Raw genomic sequence first — 23,394 nt, forward strand, 5'->3', positions numbered from 1 at the left:
TGAGTTATATTCTGAGGATAGGTGGTTTTATGCAATTTTAGGGTTGTCAAATCATCCTAGTGATCATCTCTGTGGAATTGGACATGTTGCCATAGTCAAACCCAATAATTTTGGGGACACGTGTTGTCCCAACGAGCAGTGTTTGGTAAGGGTTAATGCTCAGTGTGTTAGGAAAAGTTGATGATCAGCCTCTTTACATGGAGAGGTGAATTATGCATCCGTTCCCTCGCTCATAGACAGATCTGTTTCACAGCGGCGCTCCTTCATCAGACTCTCAGTGTCTCTGGTCGTCCCCAGACTGGACGCGGCGGAGGGTCATGAAGGAGAACAGGTCCTCGTGTCAGGTGGAGCAGCTGTCCTGTGTGTGTCTGCTGGACTGCCATCGACAGACCCCCACCCACAGGGCCGCAGGGACCCCGGTCCGACACAGAGCCAGCGGGGCCGTGGGGGCCGTGTGCAACAGTCCCGAGTGTGTGGTGACCGCCGGGCTGGAGCAGGGACGGCATGGGGCCGGCAGGGTGCTGGTCACCGGAGGGGCAGGATACTTCGGATTCAGACTGGGCCGCGCTCTGGCAGGACAAGGGGCCACAGTCTTTCTGCTGGACCTCCACAAGCCGTCTTGGGATATCCCTGATGGAGCCGTCTTCCAGCAGGTAAAGTGACACCGGAGAGGACAGCATTGGTGATATAGGGTTGAGGGGCAGCGGACTGTAACAGAAGCAGATGGGTGCCAGGTGCAGAGTACACAAGGTGAGGCAGGCCTTGAGTTTCAGCACAATCTTTCATGACTCCTCGCTGACGTCAAACCGCTGGAGATCTGAACCGGCCATGTCAAGCTGAACTCCACAAAACCAAGTCTTACAACTTTTAATGGTTTTAAATCAGGTTTCTGAAGGTTGAGCTCAACTTCTTTTGTTTTTTTGGTGTATGATGATGCTCACATGGTTGGATCAGTGGTTGTGCACGTCTGTTCTTACAGCGGGGGAAACAATGCTCAATGCAACTAATAATATCATTGTTCATGGTTTTAGATCATTTTGTCTGTGATTTTTGCAAAATAAACAAAGGGGAAAACCTGATTGTGCGTATGCAAAAAGTACTCTACCAACCATTGAAACTTTGAATACTGGAATAGTTTGAATTAATTACATTTGATTACATTTAGAAACTAAAATTGTTCATCCACATGTATCCACATGTTCATGTCCCATGAATCATTTTCCAGAATTTTTTGGATCATAGTAATATGAATAACTTCCATGTTGCATTCGATGGAAATTTTTTCTGTGTCCTGAAGCAAAACCAGTGGATTAATGAAAAGAGTTAGCTGATATATATAAAATGAAAACTGACATGTCTCCGTCAATCTGGAAACATTGTCAAAAAGTAATGATTGTTGCGGTTCTATAAAATGTAAACTAATTAATAAAGCTTTAATCAATAATTAATTAATGAACCCCAATCAAGTATAATCTGAATATTCATTCCCAGTTTGATTCACTAATAAGTTTGATAAAAATTCAGAAGAAGATAATGGGAAGAAATATATATCATACTGATTAATTCCATATATATATATATATATATATATTTTTTTTTTTTTACATGGCAGTTTGAATGAGCATTGTCCTGAATCAGTACATTTGTGTGTGTTTTGCTTCAAGATTGATATCCGGGATTATGATGCCCTGTATAAGATCTGTGCAGGAGTGGATGTTATTTATCACACTGCTTCTTATGGGATGTCCGGACCTGAACAGGTCAGTGAATGTGACGTGAGAGTTCAGACAGAAACACACATATATTCAAATATATGTCATGCAACATTACTTGAGGCTCAGTATATTAGTATATATTATTGTGCATTGAATCACAGTATATTAGTATATACATGTAGAACATTTTAGTGTGCATAAAACAGGCCATATGTCACATCATTAAATTGCTTGCTAAATGATTTATGTTCACTCATATTGTCTTATGGGTGAAACTTTAAGTTAAATTAGCTTTTTATTTGATTATTTCTTGTACAGGATGGATCATACTAGCTTCAAAGTTAAGTGTACTTATGTGTTAAATAATATCCTTAATTTAGGACTTGTCTCCTACTAATATTTGAACTAACTCAATATAATACATTTAGAAATACTGTCAAAATAGGTAGAACAAGTACTTTATAAAAAATCATGTTTTTATATATTTGTGTTAGAACTGCTATTTTTTTTTACTTCTTTCTTTTGATTTTAAGATGTTAACATGTTGTGTTATGATCACTGGCATGTTTATATTCACACAATGAACCATAATCAGATATTCATTCCATGACGTGATAGATGTAGATTTTTTAAGATAATGTGAACATTAATTTCATATTGTAATGATTCTGAGTGTGAAGGTTTGTACTCCTGTCATTATGAATCCTACTGAAGTGAAGTATTCTGGTCATAGTGTTTCTTGTTCTGCAGCTGAGGAGAAAGCAGATTGAATCAGTCAATGTTGGCGGCACCAATAATGTCATAAACGGTGAGCTTTCACCATAAGATTCACTGATTCTGCAACTATTAAAATAACCAGTTTAGTGTCTTATGATTTTTATTATATTATTATATTATATAAATGTAGTGGTGACATCATGTGTATCTTTTCCAAAGAGGACAAAATCTTAGAATCCATTGCAACAATATCAGTGCAATACTTAAGAAAGGGGACAGCAAAGAAAATGTTAAACGTAAGAAGTTTCATGTCATTTGAAATATGTATCAGTGTGTCTGAGTCTTTGGTTGGTGTGTTGTAGTCTGTACGGAGCGAGGCATCTCTAAACTCATCTACACCAGCACAGTCAATGTGGCGTTCGCTGGCCGGCCCATCGAGGATGGAGATGAAGACTCGGTTCCCTGCGTGCCGCTGGACATGGTGAGATGGAGAAGTTACTCGCAGTTAGTAGAGTGTCTAAACAAAGTGAAACCAAAAATCCCAGTTGCATCTGACCCAAGACTTATCTAGTGTTAAATGGACAAGCACCTTAAGAAGATGTGAAAATCTAATATTCCTTTACACACACCCAATATTTAATCACCTCAAACGGATCTGTTACAGTAGTGAGGCATCAGATGTGGTTGACTTTCACCTGGGATAAGTGTGTGGCGTGAACTCAAGCTGTGCTGAAGAACAGCCTGAAGTTAAGGAAGGTTAATGGAACAGAATTAGTCCACCTGACACTTCACTCGAGCAATGACGCCCAGAGCGCTACACAAGTCTCCTGCTTTTGTCTGTCCAACCTTCATACATGAATACATACCATCTGATCAATCATACAACAGTACAGCTTACACACTCAGATTTCACTGCTGCTCATGTCTGACCGAGGTTGACTGACGTGTGATGGAAAAAGGGTTTAATATTTATATATGCATTTATGTATGTATGTATTTATTTATGTATTTATTCATCAGTCAGAAAATACATTTATCAAATTAATTGGTCAGAAGACAGTGCACAGTTCATAGTTGGAGAAATTTTATTTATTTGAATTGATACCCTATGCTTAATTTGAGAACTGATATCCCATAACTAAGTAATTGTACTGTATATGGTTATCAGGTCTTGTCATTTGTTTAAATGTTTTTGTTTTCTTCTCTCTTCAAGCACATAGACCATTACTCCAGAACTAAAGCGATCGCTGAACGCATGGTGGTCGCTGCAGATGGGAGATCAACAAAAGGTACGGAAATGGAAACTTGTTGGTCTCTGAGGTTGATCCCGTTATTGCGCACGATAGCAATAAGCACAAGTATCATGTACCCTGCTCGTGTGTGTGTGTGTGTCCACTGCTGATGAGGTAGTGAGGTAACAGCTGCTATGGTTATGACCACAGCCACAACCTGTCAACCAGACCTGCTGACAATGTTTTACATTTAGACCTAGGCTTCATAATAAAGCCAAGGACTGGGTTTATTTTTAGCTCCTTGCAGGAGACAAAACTTTTTTTATATAGAAATCAGGAACATTGCTTATTTAAGCAGTATGAAATCCATTTTTTTCTGGTTTACTTGTCAAGATCACTGTTAGAGTTATTTGATATCATGATATCATGTTAAACCAAAGATATAAAACCTATTTCGGCCTGTGTGATATCCCCGCCTATGCTATGGTTTTCCCAAGTACCTTGGAGTTTCATGTGAATACTGTAGCAGAGAATACTAGAGGACAACATATATTTTTGTCTTCATTCAGAGAGTGCAGCTAGAGAGAGAACAGGAAGAAAAGTGGTAAAGAGACTATTTACCAATGAGGCTATCATCTGCAACTTTTATTTTGCATTTTGAAGAATTAGTTGGAGAATTAATTTAGAATTAATTTTCAGATTGGAATATTTTGATGGATTATTTTTTTAAATAAATGTTTAAGATCTGAAGTAAACTACAAGTGCACATTTAAAACAATTAAGTATGCTTATTTGAGTTGATTCAAATGATAAAAATCTTGCTTATATTTATCCATCTATTTATTTATTTATGAATATGAAAAATAAAATCTTAAATTGCTAATGTAATATTGAGGTGTTGTTGTTGTAGGTGGTGGTCTTCTACACACATGTGTCCTGCGACCTTCTGGTATTTACGGTCCTGGAGAGAGAAGACATTTACACAGGGTGATGGTGAGTCCACTTATTCTCTAATTCTCTCTCCGTCTTTACCCTTTACCTCCTTTAATCTCTCTCTCAAACACACACACACACACACACACACACACATGCATGCACACAGGTCCCAGACAGTTGTACTCTGCAGTCTCAGCCTTGCCAATGTGCTTAGAGCTGTACAATATTAATGGAGTCTGTGAGAGGCTCCTGTCAAAGACTGCTTCAGCTGTACCTCTACATACAGACACATGACTGTCTGTGCTTCTGCTGTGCCTCTACCTAAAGACACATGACTGTCTGTGTTTCTGCTGTGATTCTACATACAGACACATGACTGTCTGTGCTTCTGTTGTCACTCTACATACAGACACATGACTGTCTGTGCTTCTGCTGTGACTCTACATACAGACACATGACTGTCTGTGCTTCTGCTGTGACTCTACATACAGACACATGACTGTCTGTGCGTCTGCTGTGATTCTACATACAGACACATGACTGTCTGTGCGTCTGCTGTGATTCTACATACAGACATATGACTGTCTGTGCTTCTGCTGTACCTCTACATACAGACACATGACTGTCTGTGCTTCTGCTGTGATTCAACATACAGACACATGACTTTCTGTGCTTCTGCTGTACCTCTACATACAGACACATGACTGTCTGTGCTTCTGCTGTGATTCTACATACAGACACATGACTGTCTGTGCTTCTGTTGTCACTCTACATACAGACACATGACTGTCTGTGCTTCTGCTGTGACTCTACATACAGACACATGACTGTCTGTGCTTCTGTTGTCACTCTACATACAGACACATGACTGTCTGTGCTTCTGCTGTGATTCAACATACAGACACATGACTGTCTGTGCTTCTGCTGTACCTCTACATACAGACACATGACTGTCTGTGCTTCTGCTGTGATTCAACATACAGACATATGACTGTCTGTGCATCTGCTGTGATTCTACATACAGACACATGACTGTGTGTGCGTCTGCTGTAATTCTACATACAGACACATGACTGTCTGTGCGTCTGCTGTGATTCTACATACAGACATATGACTGTCTGTGCGTCTGCTGTGATTCTACATACAGACACATGACTGTCTGTGCGTCTGCTGTGATTCTACATACAGACACATGACTGTCTGTGCTTCTGCTGTACCTCTACATACAGACACATGACTGTCTGTGCTTCTGCTGTGATTCAACATACAGACATATGACTGTCTGTGCTTCTGCTGTACCTCTACATACAGACACATGACTGTCTGTGCTTCTGCTGTACCTCTACATACAGACACATGACTGTCTGTGCTTCTGCTTTGACTCTACATACAGACACATGACTGTCTGTGCTTCTGCTGTACCTCTACATACAGACACATGACTGTCTGTGCTTCTGCTGTACCTCTACATACAGACACATGACTGTCTGTGCATCTGCTGTGACTCTACATACAGACACATGACTGTCTGTGCTTCTGTTGTCACTCTACATACAGACACATGACTGTCTGTGCTTCTGCTGTACCTCTACATACAGACACATGACTGTCTGTGCTTCTGCTGTGACTCTACATACAGACACATGACTGTCTGTGCTTCTGCTGTACCTCTACATACAGACACATGACTGTCTGTGCTTCTGCTGTACCTCTACATACAGACACATGACTGTCTGTGCTTCTGCTGTACCTCTACATACAGACACATGACTGTCTGTGCTTCTGTTGTCACTCTACATACAGACACATGACTGTCTGTGCTTCTGCTGTACCTCTACATACAGACACATGACTGTCTGTGCTTCTGCTGTGACTCTACATACAGACACATGACTGTCTGTGCTTCTGCTGTACCTCTACATACAGACACATGACTGTCTGTGCTTCTGCTGTACCTCTACATACAGACACATGACTGTCTGTGCTTCTGCTGTGACTCTACATACAGACATATGACTGTCTGTGCTTCTGTTGTCACTCTACATACAGACACATGACTGTCTGTGCTTCTGCTGTACCTCTACATACAGACACATGACTGTCTGTGCTTCTGCTGTACCTCTACATACAGACACATGACTGTCTGTGCTTCTGCTGTGACTCTACATACAGACACATGACTGCACATGACTGTCTGTGCTTCTGCTGTACCTCTACATACAGACACATGACTGTCTGTGCTTCTGCTGTACCTCTACATACAGAAACATGACTGTCTGTGCTTCTGCTGTACCTCTACATACAGACACATGACTGTCTGTGCTTCTGCTGTGACTCTACATACAGACACATGACTGCACATGACTGTCTGTGCTTCTGCTGTACCTCTACATACAGACACATGACTGTCTGTGCTTCTGCTGTACCTCTACATACAGACACATGACTGTCTGTGCTTCTGCTGTACCTCTACATGCATACATATGACTGTCTGTGCTTCTGCTGTGATTCTACATACAGACTCATGACTGTCTGTGCTTCTGCTGTACCTCTACATGCAAACACATGACTGTCTGTGCTTCTGTTGTCACTCTACATAAAGACACATGACTATATGTGCTTCTGCTCTGCCTCTACATACAGACTCATGACTGTCTGTGCTTCTGTTGTCACTCTACATACAGACACATGACTGTCTGTGCTTCTGCTGTGCCTCTACATACAGACACATGACTGTCTGTGCTTCTGTTGTCACTTTACATACAGACACATGACTGTCTGTGCTTCTGCTGTGACTCTACATACAGACACATGACTGTCTGTGCTTCTGCTGTGATTCTACATACAGACACATGACTGTCTGTGCTTCTGCTGTGCCTCTACATACAAACACATGACTGTCTGTGCTTCTGTTGTCACTCTACATACAGACACATGACTGTCTGTGCTTCTGTTGTCACTCTACATACAGACACATGACTGTCTGTGCTTCTGTTGTCACTCTACATACAGACACATGACTGTCTTTGCTTCTGCTGTGATTCTACATACAGACTCATGACTGTCTGTGCTTCTGCTGTACCTCTACATACCAACACATGACTGTCTGTGCTTCTGCTGTACCTCTACATACAGACACATGACTGTCTGTGCTTCTGCTGTGACTCTACATACAGACACATGACTGTCTGTGCTTCTGCTGTACCTCTACATACAGACACATGACTGTCTGTGCTTCTGCTGTACCTCTACATACAGACACATGACTGTCTGTGCTTCTGCTGTGACTCTACATACAGACACATGACTGTCTGTGCTTCTGTTGTCACTCTACATACAGACACATGACTGTCTGTGCTTCTGCTGTACCTCTACATACAGACACATGACTGTCTGTGCTTCTTCTGTGACTCTACATACAGACACATGACTGTCTGTGCTTCTGCTGTACCTCTACATACAGACAAATGACTGTCTGTGCTTCTGCTGTACCTCTACATACAGACACATGACTGTCTGTGCTTCTGCTGTACCTCTACATACAGACACATGACTGTCTGTGCTTCTGTTGTCACTCTACATACAGACACATGACTGTCTGTGCTTCTGCTGTACCTCTACATACAGACACATGACTGTCTGTGCTTCTGTTGTCACTCTACATACAGACACATGACTGTCTGTGCTTCTGCTGTACCTCTACATACAGACACATGACTGTCTGTGCTTCTGCTGTACCTCTACATACAGACACATGACTGTCTGTGCTTCTGCTGTGACTCTACATACAGACATATGACTGTCTGTGCTTCTGCTGTACCTCTACATACAGACACATGACTGTCTGTGCTTCTGCTGTACCTCTACATACAGACACATGACTGTCTGTGCTTCTGCTGTACCTCTACATACAGACACATGACTGTCTGTGCTTCTGTTGTCACTCTACATACAGACACATGACTGTCTGTGCTTCTGCTGTACCTCTACATACAGACACATGACTGTCTGTGCTTCTGCTGTACCTCTACATACAGACACATGACTGTCTGTGCTTCTGCTGTACCTCTACATACAGACACATGACTGTCTGTGCTTCTGTTGTCACTCTACATACAGACACATGACTGTCTGTGCTTCTGCTGTACCTCTACATACAGACACATGACTGTCTGTGCTTCTGCTGTACCTCTACATGCATACATATGACTGTCTGTGCTTCTGCTGTGATTCTACATACAGACTCATGACTGTCTGTGCTTCTGCTGTACCTCTACATGCAAACACATTACTGTCTGTGCTTCTGTTGTCACTCTACATAAAGACACATGACTATATGTGCTTCTGCTCTGCCTCTACATACAGACTCATGACTGTCTGTGCTTCTGTTGTCACTCTACATACAAACACATGACTGTCTGTGCTTCTGTTGTCACTCTACATACAGACACATGACTGTCTGTGCTTCTGCTGTGCCTCTACATACAGACACATGACTGTCTGTGCTTCTGTTGTCACTTTACATACAGACACATGACTGTCTGTGCTTCTGCTGTGACTCTACATACAGACACATGACTGTCTGTGCTTCTGCTGTGATTCTACATACAGACACATGACTGTCTGTGCTTCTGCTGTGCCTCTACATACAAACACATGACTGTCTGTGCTTCTGTTGTCACTCTACATACAGACACATGACTGTCTGTGCTTCTGTTGTCACTCTACATACAGACACATGACTGTCTGTGCTTCTGTTGTCACTCTACATACAGACACATGACTGTCTTTGCTTCTGCTGTGATTCTACATACAGACTCATGACTGTCTGTGCTTCTGCTGTACCTCTACATACCGACACATGACTGTCTGTGCTTCTGCTGTCACTTTACAGACATACAGATGACTGTCTGCGCTTCTGCTGTGATTCTACATACAGACACATGACTGTCTTTGCTTCTACTGTCACTCTACAGACATAGAGATGACTGTCTGTGCTTCTGCTATGACTTCATACAGACACATGACTGTCTGTGCCTCTGATATCACTCTACATACAGACTCATGACTGTCTGTGCTTCTGCTGTGATTCTACATACAGACACATGACTGTCTGTGCTTCTGTTGTCACTCTACATACAGACACATGACTGTCTGTGCTTCTGTTGTCACTCTACATACAGACACATGACTGTCTGTGCTTCTGCTGTGACTCTACATACAGACACATGACTGTCTGTGCTTCTGCTGTGCCCCTACATACAGACACATGACTGTCTGTGCTTCTGTTGTCACTTTACATACAGACACATGACTGTCTTTGCTTCTGCTGTGATTCTACATACAGACACATGACTGTCTGTGCTTCTGTTGTCACTCTACATACAGATTCATGACTGTCTGTGCTTCTGCTGTGATTCTACATACAGACTCATGACTGTCTGTGCTTCTGCTGTCACTTTACAGACATACAGATGACTGTCTGCGCTTCTGCTGTGATTCTACATACAGACACATGACTGTCTTTGCTTCTACTGTCACTCTACAGACATACAGATGACTGTCTGTGCTTCTGCTATGACTACATACAGACACATGACTGTCTGTGCCTCTGATATCACTCTACATACAGACACATGACTGTCTGTGCCTCTTTTGTCACTTTACATACAGACACATGACTGTCTGTGCTTCTGCTGTACCTCTACATACAGACACATCACTGTCTGTATCCTATATTGTGTACATATATTGTACATAGATATTCCCATTTACATGTGAATGTATGTACACACACACATTCACAGACTGGATTACAGCAGATTTCGAGTTTCCAGCATGCTTTGCTTCTGACGAGAGTAAATGTCATTTCATGTGTTTCAAGTTTTTTTTTTATTTTTTTTTTATAAATATTAATGAGGAGATCTGTTAATGATTAACGTTCTTTTATTTTGGGTTTCTGGTATATCTGATTTTTTGGGGTTACATTTGAGAAGTAGAGCATGTGGTTAGGTTGACGAAGGGCTAAACAACATTAAAACTAGGTTACTTTTGCATGTACTTTACCTCAATACATGCAGTACATGTATATATAGGTATACATGTATACTGCATGAGTAAATGTATATTCATTATATTTATATACACACAAGACCATCTCTTACCACATTTACATCTTAATGTTATGCAGTGTATTACTGAATATAAAATACATACATTATGATAAGTAAATTGTCCCTAAACTATAGTCTCTCAGTTAGTGAGTGTTGTTATCTCTGTGAAGGCAGACTGCAGAAGGCAGAGGCAAAGTTTCATGATTCTCTTCTCTTCTCAGGTGAATGTGGAGAGGAGGTTGTTCAGCTTTTGTTTTGGGGACCCTAATGCCAAGATGAACTGGGTACATGTGGATAATTTGGTGATGGCCCATGTTTTAGCAGCAGATGCACTGACTGCAGACAAAGCCTTTGTGGCGGTATGTGTGGCATGATAGTTATTTATTTATTACAGATATTTATAGTGTATTCATGGCTTATTTGTGCTTTTCAGAGTGGACAGGTCTACTTTATCAATGATGGAGAGTCTGTCAATGTCTTTGAATGGTTGACACCTCTGGTGAGTAGCAATCAAACCAATTATCTTTAATTAATGCATGTGTATTACAATTATTTGCTACATTAAGGTACTGTACCTTTATCTATCACCAGTTTGAAAGACTGGGTTATGGTCGGCCATTGATTCACCTACCTGTGTCTCTGGTCTACTCAGCAGGTGGGACTAATGTTAAATAATAATAAAAAAAGATTTTGTTTGTTTGCATTGCTAATACAACTGTATCAAGCATTCTTGTCTTCTCCAGCAATTTTGATGGAGCGGCTGCATGTGGCTCTGAGTCCTATAATGGAAATTCCATTACTTCTGACAAGAAACGAGGTAAATGTGCTCCCTCCAGCCTTTATTACATTATGTCTTGTCTCATATATATATATATATATATATATATATATATATATATATATATATATATATATATATATAGTTAAGTTAAGCTTTAAACTTATTCAAGCACACCTAAAACAGGCAGGTGCATGTAAAGAGGCCTTGCAAAAAGTAATGCAAAATATTAAGATCTATATTGTATATTGACGAAATTATATCAAGATATAATTTTAAGAATTTTGTCATTTAAGCAATAGCATTACTGCTGCCACAAGGCAACAGCTATAGCCTGAGTATGGCATTTTGGATTACCATTACCATAGGTCCTTCCTTTAGCTCTCCTTAACATACTCAGTGGCTCTAGTACTCCTGCACTCATCATTTATCTGCTCTGATAAATCATATGATCAAGCATCTGTATCTGCGGGACACAACGGACTGCCCTTGTGTCCTCCAGCTGTTTCTGGGATGGTAGTAAAGGGTGACACCCGAGCTGGTATAAAGGCTGAGCAAGGAAGAGTTGCGTTAGATCTGGGTGTGGACTGGCATTGTGTCATGCATTAGTCATTAGAAACAGAAGCCATGAGCCGAAGGGGTGATTCTGGTCAGAGGGCGGCAGGTTTGATGATTGCTTTGTGAATAAAACATGGGACACAAGCTCCTTGCTGGATTTTTGAGTTTGAGAAGGACAAGTAAAGTGCCATTGGGGAAAGAAACACACACACAAGAACATGAAACCAGAAAATGAGTATATCTGTCACACTTATATCAGAGATAATTGTACCCATCTCTTATGAACATGATATTTCATAATTACATTTATTTCTACTTTCATTTTGAACAATATACAGTATATCATTTTGAAACCAAACAAACGTTGCATTTTATTATTCATGGAATGACATGCATACATTTTCTCCAAATACTTGGCCTATTTATAATATGTGATTTATAATATTATTCACTGTGTCATGTATTATGTTTTGAGAGTGTTAGGAGTTTGCATTGTGCTTTGTGGTGTTCAGTCCACTAGATGGCACTATCATGATTATTTGCAGGTCAACTCCAAAGGGAAAAACTGTTTGGAGAATAGATGGATGGATCCCAAGTTTATGCCAAGCTATCCTTTAAACTTATTTGTTTGGACAGTTGTGAAGCAGGTTAATGGAATGCATCAAATAGTAAGAATGAAACCTATTTGTGTTTGGTTGAGCACTAGGAGTGCTGATATTTAGTCCAACAGCAATGGGCAATCCTCTCCAGTTAAAGAGAACGTGATGTATGTCACTGAAATATATGTCCTTTTTTAGGGCAGGACTATGGAGGAGTTTAAAGTGCCCCTGTTATGGGTAATGAAAGGTTCATATTTTGGTTTTGGGAGTCCCCAACAACAAGTTGACATGTATGCAACACATTCATTGTCTTATAATATGCATTTTTTTTTTTTTACCTTACTTGTTCAATGTCTCCAAAACGATTTGCTCAATGATTCATTTTTCCAAACCCTTCCTTTGCGTGTGTTAATATGCAGTGATTGGGCCAACTGGTCTCATTTTAATTTCATCGTGAGCCTGTGAAGTCTGATAAAGCAGTGTTTGTGAGCGCAGTGCTGCTTTGTGTACAGAGTTACTGTGAAACCGCTATTTTTACTGCTTCAAAGCAACACCTAGTGGCAGAAAATGAATTCAGACAAACCGAAAAGAGCAACAAGTGAGCGGGCAATATGCTAATGTTTCATGTTGACGTCAACATCGAAGGGCTTGGGATTCATTTGAAAAATGACTTTCTTTTGAGAGACAATAAGTTTATATATGGTGCACTTTTCAGGATGTTTTCATTCACTTAGAGCTGTGTTACACATTCATTTTCAAAAACGCATAATAGAGGCACTTTAAGAAAAACTGTTTATAAGCCTGTTTATACATGTTTTATTATGAGCTTCCCATGAATGACCACTTACATACCTCTTGGAAAATCCACTGGGACTGCTGGGCAAAAATGACATCAGCTATCTATTATTCAGAAGCTAAGCTGCTGAGGTTAATATTGTACCCCCTTGCCCCCCACACAGTTTTCAGACTGCTCCTATGGCCCTGGTCTAGACACCAGTGTGCTGTCGGGTCAGGGACATCTGGCCCAGTGGACACTTTCCATGTAGATACCCAATCTGTAGACTGGTAAGGGGAGAGAGACTGTGGGGGCATTTCACCTTGTTACAGAGCGGCTCTATGTAAAAGTAATGCCGGGTAAAAGAAGGTCATCAAAGCCATTAGTAAATGTGTAGCCCTCAGAATCTGATCTGTGAAGTTGAACCCAGAGTCCATCTCTCAGCGTCGTGTCCAGCTTCAAGACATCCTGACAGTGACAGCAGTTACCCCAAACACCTTAATGCTCTCATTGTTTCCTCTGGAGGATTTGAACCATTAAAACAGACCCCTGTGAAGAACAAGCATATTTTTAAAACGAGTTCTTATTACGGATATAATAGACTTGAAAAGAAAGTACAAACTGAATTTAATGAATTAAATTAAAATCTATTATAGTTTAAATTTATATTAAATGCAACTTCAGCTTAAGAGTGATTATTATTATTATTATGTTTTTTTGCCTAATTATTAGGGACTTATTTAGTACATCTTTATATGTGCTTAAGTACATCTTTATATTTTATAATTATATGGTCAACTAAAACATATTTCATAAGCTTCTGAGGTTAACAAAAATATTATTTAATCTCTTTTCATGTATTCAATATATTTGTAATTACATCAGTTAAGTGATAAAAAATAAACAGTTTAGTACATGTAAAATATATTAACTTTAAATGTAACATCTAACAAAACACCACGGTTAAATTATTATAAAGTGCTTCATGTGTGCTTTAAGTATATTTCACAAAAGATTATAAAAATTATATGAAATGCACTTCTAAGTTAGAACTTTTATTTTGAAATTATAACAAAGTGCACTTTTTATAATTGTGTTAAACGCTTACAAATACACTTAAAGCAACCTTTTAATTAAGTTTTTATAAATGAACTTGTAAGATTTGGCGTACCGTACAAGGTCACATTCAGCACACTTCTTCTCCACGAGAGGAAGCCCCTCAGCTGTTTGTGAACGCGTGTGACTGCACTGTGTGTCTGATGTGAGATCTGACACCGCCGTCTCACCTCTGCATCTCTCTCAGGTGAGGAACATTGCTGTCAGTCACACCTTTAAAATCGAGAAGGCACAGCGAGAGCTGGGCTTCAGTCCTCAGAGGTTCAGCCTGACGGACTCGGTGGATCAGTACCTGCGGAGCCGAGTGTCAGCTTCACTGATGAACACACAGCATCACGTCCTGCTGCTCCTGCTGCTCCTGATGGGGTTCAGCGCCCTCCTCCTGACCCGCTCTGCTGGAGGGGGGTAACACACCTCACTGTTTCAGTCTGGAGCCCTGTAGGGTTTGAACTAGGTCTGGTCGATATAGTGAACTCAAAATGATCAGGACAGGTCATAAACCCATTTTAATGCTTAAACTAATTTGAATGCTTCTTTTGTCTGTGCCTAAGAGCATTGAAAGGGTTTGTTCACCCAATTAATTACTCTCTTATGTTATTTCAAACCCTGAAATCTTTGGTTCATCTTCCAAACACACATTATGATATTTTAAATGAATGCTGAACATTTTCTGTCCCTCCATCTGAAAGTCCAGGTAAACAAAATGTAGAAGATCCAAAAAAGTCATTAAGGGACCGTGAAACAAATTCAAATGAATTGAGCTGTTTTATCCAAGTATTATTAAGAGATATAATCTTTTTATTTTTATCAGATTTTCTTTTGGCTTTTATTTGCATATTAACATCCAGTAAACACAGAGGCTCAGATGTGTGTGTGTGCGTGTGTGTGTGTTATGGGTCTTATGGGATTGACATAGCATGATGATGAGTAAATATTGACATATTTTTCATTTTTGGGGTGAACTGTTCCTTTAACAATGATGTTTTTAAGTATTTTTCAAACTTCAGTAATCCAATTCAAAAATGATTTTGCACCATCTATCAAAAATGTTCATGGAAAAAAAAATCATGCATGATTATTGCTGTTTATTGCTCTATTGGTGCAAGTAAATGTCATGCAATTATTATTTTAAATGATAAAACTATATTTTATGTGTTCAACATTTTGACACTACTGTAATAAGCTACAATGGCTGTTAAATTCAGATTATTATATTGAGATTTGTTAAAAGGCAGAAATATATATTTTTATTTATTTATTTATTTATTTTGAAGCTATTTCACTCTCCCCTATTTTGATCCTACAGTGTTTTACTAACCAAACCACAAGCACACCACCTCAGAAACAAAAAATCACTTGATCATTGTACAAGATAAATATAACCTGCATGGGGACAAGTGTCTCACTCTTTGACTGTGACTGACAAACACACTGCTAGTAGATATGTTTGAAAATGATGTTTGTTAGTACTTAGACCAGCATGAATGTATTATTAAGTCTGCAGTCCATGTACTCTGTATATTTGGAGGCAAGTAAATCTAATAAACCAGCAGTGATCTTGCCAGCCAGCAAATGTCATGTACATCAAACATGTTGTTTGTGATGCTGGAAAAGTTAGCGCTGGTGAATTCTGCAGTTGTCTAGTTTATTTGACTCCTAAGTGATAAGATTATTTGCCTATGGTCTTCCACAAAATGTATTTATAGGTGCACTTCCTAAATGTGCTCACTGCAAAAGAAACACTTGTTCATTTCAGCACACACTGTTTTTCATTCTTATTCTTCTGTTTTTTTTTTTCAAAATTTATATATTATATTATTTCTTTTTGATTTGCCCTGGTGTCTATAAAGGTGTGTAGCAATCATATTTAACAGCATTTACACGTTTGAAGCATTAATGCCATGCATGGTATTCATAAATGCCAATGAAACGTTTTATATTCTGAAGCTGTACTAAAGGCAAGTGTGTACAGATATAATCTTTGATTTTGCTTTATACTTTATTTGATTATTGTTTTTCTATAAATTGTTTCTGTTAGGTTTGTGATGTAAGCTACAACTGTGACATCAGAATATTGTTCTGCACTTATAAATTAAGAAGATGAATAAAAATGTGCTGTGAATCCTCTTGTTATTAAAGCATTGGATTTTTTTATAGGTTTACCTCATCGACGTTCCCAAATATACCATAAGACGGCTCCACAAATCACTTACACAATGCAATAATCCCTCTTCTGTATGGAAGCCTTTTTCCGCCACTGAATAAAAAATAAAACAAGGATCTGCCATTTTGTATCCCACAATTCAGACTTTTTTTCTCAGATGTGTGTGATAAAAGTTCATAGCGATGCTATACGTGAACAGTTTCATGAGTCCTATAGTTAAACTAATAGAAAAAGCTGAAAACACACAACCTCAGGGTGACTTGATCTTATTTAAAGCATGTAGGCTACACGCTAGAACAGATTTGTTTGCAGTAAAGCTAACGGCTTTGTCCATGTGTGCAACTCCGGCCTGGACCTGCTGTGAAATAAATACATTTCTACAAAAAAAGACATAAAATGTAGCTGTTATTATGTTGGATGTGTCATTATTAAATGAAACCAGAACAAGTGTAATTGGTTCATTCATACAGTTTTATTTACTGGATAACCCAAGTAAGATATTATTCATGGCGTTTACACACAGAAAGGCATCTACAGTATTTCTGAGAATAAATGGTAATAATAATAACCAGTAATTATTTCACGAAGCACATTGCATTTTACAATCTGCAGCTGATAACAGTAATGAAGAAAGCTTTTTAAAGTCTTTTACTGAAAGCACTGAGCTCCACTGATTCCAGCGTGAAACAACCATCAACTCCAGACGAAAGAGGGAACAGATTCTCAACACATATAAACACAATGTGTCTGTGTTATTGCTCGTTTGACCGGCATAACTCTGATTGTTAAGACAATTCTATTCAGAGAACATAGTTGGTCTTACATGAAAGATTTGGTTAATTTACCTCTTTGTACATTTCAAGGACACTGCTGAAGTTTAAAACTTTTTTTCCTTTTTCTTTCTTTTGAGCACAATATCATATTCCTGCTGCACATTAACATCTGATCATGCACACTGTACCCCTTTCAACACAACGCTGACCAAGAAGCATATCATTTAGTAAAGGTTTGGATGGCCTTTTAAAACACAAGCAAACTTGTGTAGCTCAGGGATCTGAGCAACTGTTTCATAAACACCGAAATAAAGCAATGAGATCAGTAATGCAAAACACCACAGTATATTCTGCTTCCTCAAGACAATATTTAAATATTTTTCTTTGTCTATAAACATTTCCTTGCTATCTCTTCCTGCTTTTAAGGCATTAGTCATATAAAAAAAAAACGTTCTTTCTTTCTCTCTTTCTTTTTCTCTCTACATGGCACTTTCTTAGTCATCTACGCAATATTTTGAGCTAAAAAGTCAAAGCCTGCTTATACTTTATCTCCAACTCAAGGCATTTCAAGATGTTGCAAATCAAACCTGAACATTGTTGATCCTGATTAAGTAGCACATGGTTTGCGTTATGAAATACAAGTTATCAAAGACATAAGCCGACTTTTGTTAGACTGATTGATATTGTTAGACTGAGGCGAGAAATACATTGAAAAACATAATCTGAAAACTATGGAAGCCGTGTCCTCCACAAAAACAAACCAAGGTAATGTGACTTTTTATCTCACAATTCTGACTTTTTTCCCCTTAGAACAGAGTTTGTATATTGCATTTCTATAATATGCAATAAGGAGGTGTAAAGTCATAATTGAGTTATAAAGACAAAATTGTGAGATATAAATTAAAATGCGAAATAAACTTAATTGTGAGATTCAAAGCCAAAATTGCGATATATAAAGTCAAAATTGTGCAATAAAAAAAACTCTCCATTGCAAGATATAAAGCCAGAATTGTGAGATATAAACTCAATGTTACAATTACAGTGTTATATATTTTTTATTCAGTGTCAGAAACGTGCTTCCATAGAAAACAGTGAATGAATATCAAACAAGAACATTTATAAAACCTCTGGACCACAACAATAAAAGAAAAAAACAACAATTAAATAAATAACAGAACAAAGTAAAAACAGAACTGACCATAGGTTTGTGATCTAAAGTGCACAGTTTCACAGTGGTGTTTAATGAACGTCAGAACAAAGTGCTGGGAACTTGAGCGGTGTGTCTGTCAAACATTTATCTACTGTTTGCTCTACACAAACTATTCACACTGAGACGCAAGAGAATTTCAAGCATATTTACACAAGCTAATTGCTAACACAACAAAGCATTGAGGTAACCGATCAGTTTATAAAAAGAGGCAAACGGTATTACCTCAAATACAAGAAATCACTGAATTCACATGCTGGATTTTTGTCTAAATAATAATAAAGAAAGAACTTTAATGTTGCTTGTGACATTTCTAGACACTTTAAATGTATGGCTACACATTGTCCTACTGAATTCTTTGAATGCAATTAATCACATGTGATTGTCATGCGCATCTTGTCACTACGGCTCTGTGTAGTAAACGCCGGTCCGTCTGAAAGCAGGTTGATTTACTGCTAATCACGGGACCGGCTTTAACCACAAGATGCATGTAACAATCTCATGCGATTAATTGCACAGCCATAAATCTATGTTTTTAAATGTGTATCAGAAGAATCTCACAAAAACATCTCTGAGAAAGAAAGTCTGTACTTACTGCAATTCTTTTCTTTGGACCAAATTTAGCTGAAACTAGCTAAAAAAAATCTAATTTGATCTTTTTATTATTATTATTTTTAATATTTTTGCATGTTTAAGTATTGGTCTTCTACACAGATGTGGTTCTGTTCTCAAACCCGAAGCACAGATGCACTCAGGTGTCTCATATGGCTGTATCACAGCGGTCCACACATCTCATGTGCCTCAATCACTGGAGTAAGACACAGAAAAGAAGAAAAACCCTGTTTAGGGCTACTGCATTAGCAGGTTTTGGTGTTGTATATCGTGTAAAGGCACAGGTTTTATAGCAACTGACACGTTCACACAAAGACCACAGCGCTATTTAAACTCTCAACACGTCCATCAAATTCATTCATACTGCCATCTCACTGACTCTGCCCAGCCCTGTTCTCACTCAGGTCCTCTTTGGTTTTCTGAATGCAGGTGAAGATTTCTTTAAACAGGGCCTTGTATTCTGGCTGATGGAGCTCGTGTGCGAGGCAGATTGTGGTTCCCTGGTTCCTCTGTGCAGGGGCGGTGGGCGTCTGGACGGCTTTGTGGCTGAGGCGGTCTGCCCCCTGCTGGCAGCGGCGGAGCAGCTCTTCGTATTTCACCTGTAGTGCGCTGTACTGCGCGTCCACCTCGTTGAGAAGCGAGATCCCGCGCTGCTTCACCGCCTGAGCTCGGCGGATGCACGTGTGCTCGTGTCCACGCTGGATATCTTCAGCTCGAGTCCCGCGGGCGTAGCTCTCGCTGCTGCAGCGCCGCCTCCTCTGAGGAAGCTCCGCCCCAAACCCCACCTCCTCCTCAGGCCCCGCCCCCACACTGAAGAATACACTGTCGGGCAGCAGCACGTCTGTCAGTCTCGTGCCGGACGACTCAGAGCGCCACAGCTGCTGGAGCTCCTCCACCTCGGCCTCCAGCTCGGCCTGTCGACGGCGCGCTCCCTCCAGCAGACTCAGACGCTCCTCCAGAGCCATGTTTTCTTGCACCGTCAGCTCTGTCTCGCGCTCAGCCTCCACCCGTCGGACTCTCTCGGCCGCCAGCTGCTCCTTGAGGTCATGGAGGGTGGACTTCTCCTCCTGCAGACCCTCTGAGCTCCAGTACCTGCAAGATGAGTGCATCATGAGTCCGCTCAACCATTCTTCAGGAGTTGTTTATTATGACAGAGCATATAGAGAACAAACTGCTGCTGAACGGTTCCATAATCCTCGTAAAAAAATATTGCCACCCAGAAGAATGTGCAAAATTACGATACTCTGTTTGTAAAAACATGTGATCAATACATTCATAATAAGAGGGAAGTAGTATAGAGGAGTATAAATGCTAACACAGTGGTTCTTAATACTATTTTAATGATGTAATATTAATTACATTTTAAAATTAATAATCAATAATTTTAAGTTATGCGGTTTGCACATAATATGTAATGAGTGTCTGAAGTTTATGTTTGAGCAGAACAATTTAGGGCAGATTTTAAGGGATATCCCCAAAATATAAAATTAAAAAAAAATTATAAAATAGACCTTTATGAAAAATAATAATATATTATTTAAAAATAAAATTCTGAAATAAATATATTTATTACTTTGTAAATTATTTTATCATTTTAATATATTCTGTATTATGTAGTTAATCATTTTAAATGTTTCTAATGGCAACACAATATTAATGTATATTATGTATAAGTGAATATTGTTTTATAATTAAATTATTTTATTATTAAAAATACAGTAAATACAGTAGATTCCACACAATGTAGTCATTTAATAATTTTAAAGTGAATTTAGGAAACACAAAATGAATGTTTATTATGTAAAAAGGATATTTATTTTGAGAAAGTGAGTTATAAAATGATGGGTGTTTTAAAAAACTAACTTTGAATGTACTAACTTTGAATCTAACTTATATAAACGACATATATAAGTATCCAATATTGGTCAATACTGTAAAATAAATTTGGGCTAATAACAGATGTTGTTGGATGGATGTTATGCGATTATGAATAACCTTTAGTTAACCTTTAGTCCAGTGACGAGCTGAGACATGAGTGCGTGGGTGTTCGTGTGCTGCTGATGGGAAAGATAGGCATGTGTTGGCGTCATGAGGCTCACTTGTCTCGTTGCAGATCATAGATTTCTTTCAGACAGGACATGCTTTGTGCAGCGAGGCTGCGGCGTGCAGCTGCCAGATCTCTCTTGGACTGAGACGCCTTCAGCTCGTCCACCTGCTTCTGGAGACGCTCCATGTGAGTCTGCAGGCCGTCTATGGTCTCGCTCAGACTGCAGATAAACAACAATGAGTCGATGCGTGTTCAGCGCTGTCTCAGAGGGAGCTGGACGTGTCCTCACCTCTGTATCCGCTGCTGGGCCGTGCGGTTCTCCAGCACCAGACTTTGGTTGCTTTTCTCCAGGTCTCGTGCTGATAGGTCCAGCTGTTCGTAAAGTCCGGCTTGCTGCTCGTTCATCTGCCTCAGGAGATCCACCTGCTTGCTCAGGTACTGCCAGAGACACAACAGGTGCAAGCCTTCACATATCTGACCATCAGATTTTCCTCCCTAGAGCTGGGGGGTATTTAAATATCCATTATATATTCAATCTAAACTAGGGAAAATTATATTCTCAAGTTTTTTTAAAACCATTTATTTTCACCTACAACATTCAAACCGGTTATACCAGCTGAAGAATGCACTGTGTCATGCATCTTTTGACCTTTAAATCAAGAACACCATGCACTGTTATCAGATGAATTCATCACATGCATGTGAATGTGGCATCCAGGTTGAATGCTGGAAATGAATGCAATGTTGAAATAATTTGGTAGAGCGATCAAATAATCAAAACGAAGGTCACATTTGTAAGTCTGATTTTGTAATGTAACTTTTTCACCAGCTTTAGTTTCTCCATGACAAACGTAAACCACGCCAACTTCTCATTAAATACTAAGACCTGGAACAGGACATTTTAAATCCATACAGCATAAGATCTGTGCCATGGGGGAAGAGTAAACCAAACCAGATGTGGTGGATTGTGGGAGACGTGTCACCTCGATCTCCTGCAGCTGCTCGTGATTGGTGGAGTACATCTGCTGGAGACCCTGCTCCAGCTCATGGTTCCTGTCCAACAGAGTCTTTCCCAGCTCAGCGGCCAAGTGGAGATCTGTCCCCACACACACACACACACACACACACACACACACACACACACACACACAGGAGACAGAACAGTAAACACTCAGTGTACTCAGTGGGCGTTATCCTGCCAAACCCAGAGGCAGGAATGCTGAAGAGCAGAACCAGACGCCCAAACACAGATCAACAACACACTTCCTCACAGTATATAGTCCTATGATGATATCTAGTCTCACCGTGCTCCAGATCCTTCCTGCTGTACCACACCTCCTCTTCATTGCCATCAAATTCTTCTTCTACTGTCACGTCCGTCAGCATCTCGGCTCCAGGGAGAGCTTTAAGCCGACAGGAATCGCCCGTTTAGATACTCTTCGCGTTTATTTTGAGACATCTGATGGATAAACGCAGCTGAGCGTCAGCCCGGTTCTCAACGCTTCAATCCTAGCGGTGTAACCGGTGTTTACGGCAACGTGGCACTCAGACTCAGCGATGGAGCGTAGACTGGATAACAACAAGAACGGAGCTTTGCGTTGACCAATTGGAGGGCGGGGGCGGGGCTTTGGCAGCGTCTTGTCCAATGACGGGCTGGATAGAATTCCCAGTTACACTTTTACTAGTGGTCTGGCCAAAAAATAAAAATAAAACAATAAATAAATAAACCTTTACAATGTCATTCTGATATAGAAAAGGAAAAAGACATATGGGCACAATGTCCTCTGTCTATACAGTATATGCTTTCCAACTGAAGATTCATGAGATTTATACCTTGAGCTATTTCAGAGAACTGGTTTATCATTGGTTGATCTACATTCTTTTCATTAGTCAAGGTTCACTTGCACAATTCATGCCAAATTTACAAAAAGTCTAATCATTAATGTGCAAAAAAAAATAAATAATTGCTTGACAGTTTATGACATGCAACTAGATGAATAATTTTGCATTTAATGACTTATACGATGAACTAAAGACTATGTTTTGAGGGGT

At 39.6% G+C, this 23,394-nt stretch overlaps 2 protein-coding genes across 2 annotated transcripts; one reads left to right on the forward strand and one right to left on the reverse strand.

Moving 5' to 3' along the window:
* The first annotated feature begins 264 nt into the window (after positions 1-264).
* sdr42e2 (short chain dehydrogenase/reductase family 42E, member 2) lies at positions 265-15,227 on the forward strand. The gene is made up of 11 exons (XM_052540711.1): positions 265-653; positions 1,665-1,760; positions 2,466-2,523; positions 2,795-2,913; positions 3,646-3,721; positions 4,575-4,657; positions 10,935-11,072; positions 11,147-11,212; positions 11,305-11,368; positions 11,457-11,530; positions 14,727-15,227. Exons 1-11 carry the CDS (start codon positions 318-320, stop codon positions 14,946-14,948), a joined length of 1,332 nt encoding a protein of 443 aa, XP_052396671.1. The 5' UTR covers positions 265-317; the 3' UTR covers positions 14,949-15,227.
* A 1,928-nt stretch (positions 15,228-17,155) lies between these two features.
* LOC127944600 (cerebellar degeneration-related protein 2) lies at positions 17,156-22,918 on the reverse strand. The gene is made up of 5 exons (XM_052540651.1): positions 22,647-22,918; positions 22,326-22,438; positions 21,632-21,780; positions 21,395-21,562; positions 17,156-20,387 (listed from the first exon to the last, which is right to left on the reverse strand). The coding sequence occupies exons 1-5, from the start codon at positions 22,726-22,728 to the stop codon at positions 19,667-19,669; spliced, it is 1,233 nt and encodes a 410-aa protein (XP_052396611.1). The 5' UTR covers positions 22,729-22,918; the 3' UTR covers positions 17,156-19,666.
* Between the last annotated feature and the right edge of the window lie 476 nt (positions 22,919-23,394).

The sequence above is a fragment of the Carassius gibelio genome, chromosome A3 (genome assembly GCF_023724105.1).
Source record: "Carassius gibelio isolate Cgi1373 ecotype wild population from Czech Republic chromosome A3, carGib1.2-hapl.c, whole genome shotgun sequence".
Taxonomy (NCBI): domain Eukaryota; kingdom Metazoa; phylum Chordata; class Actinopteri; order Cypriniformes; family Cyprinidae; genus Carassius; species Carassius gibelio.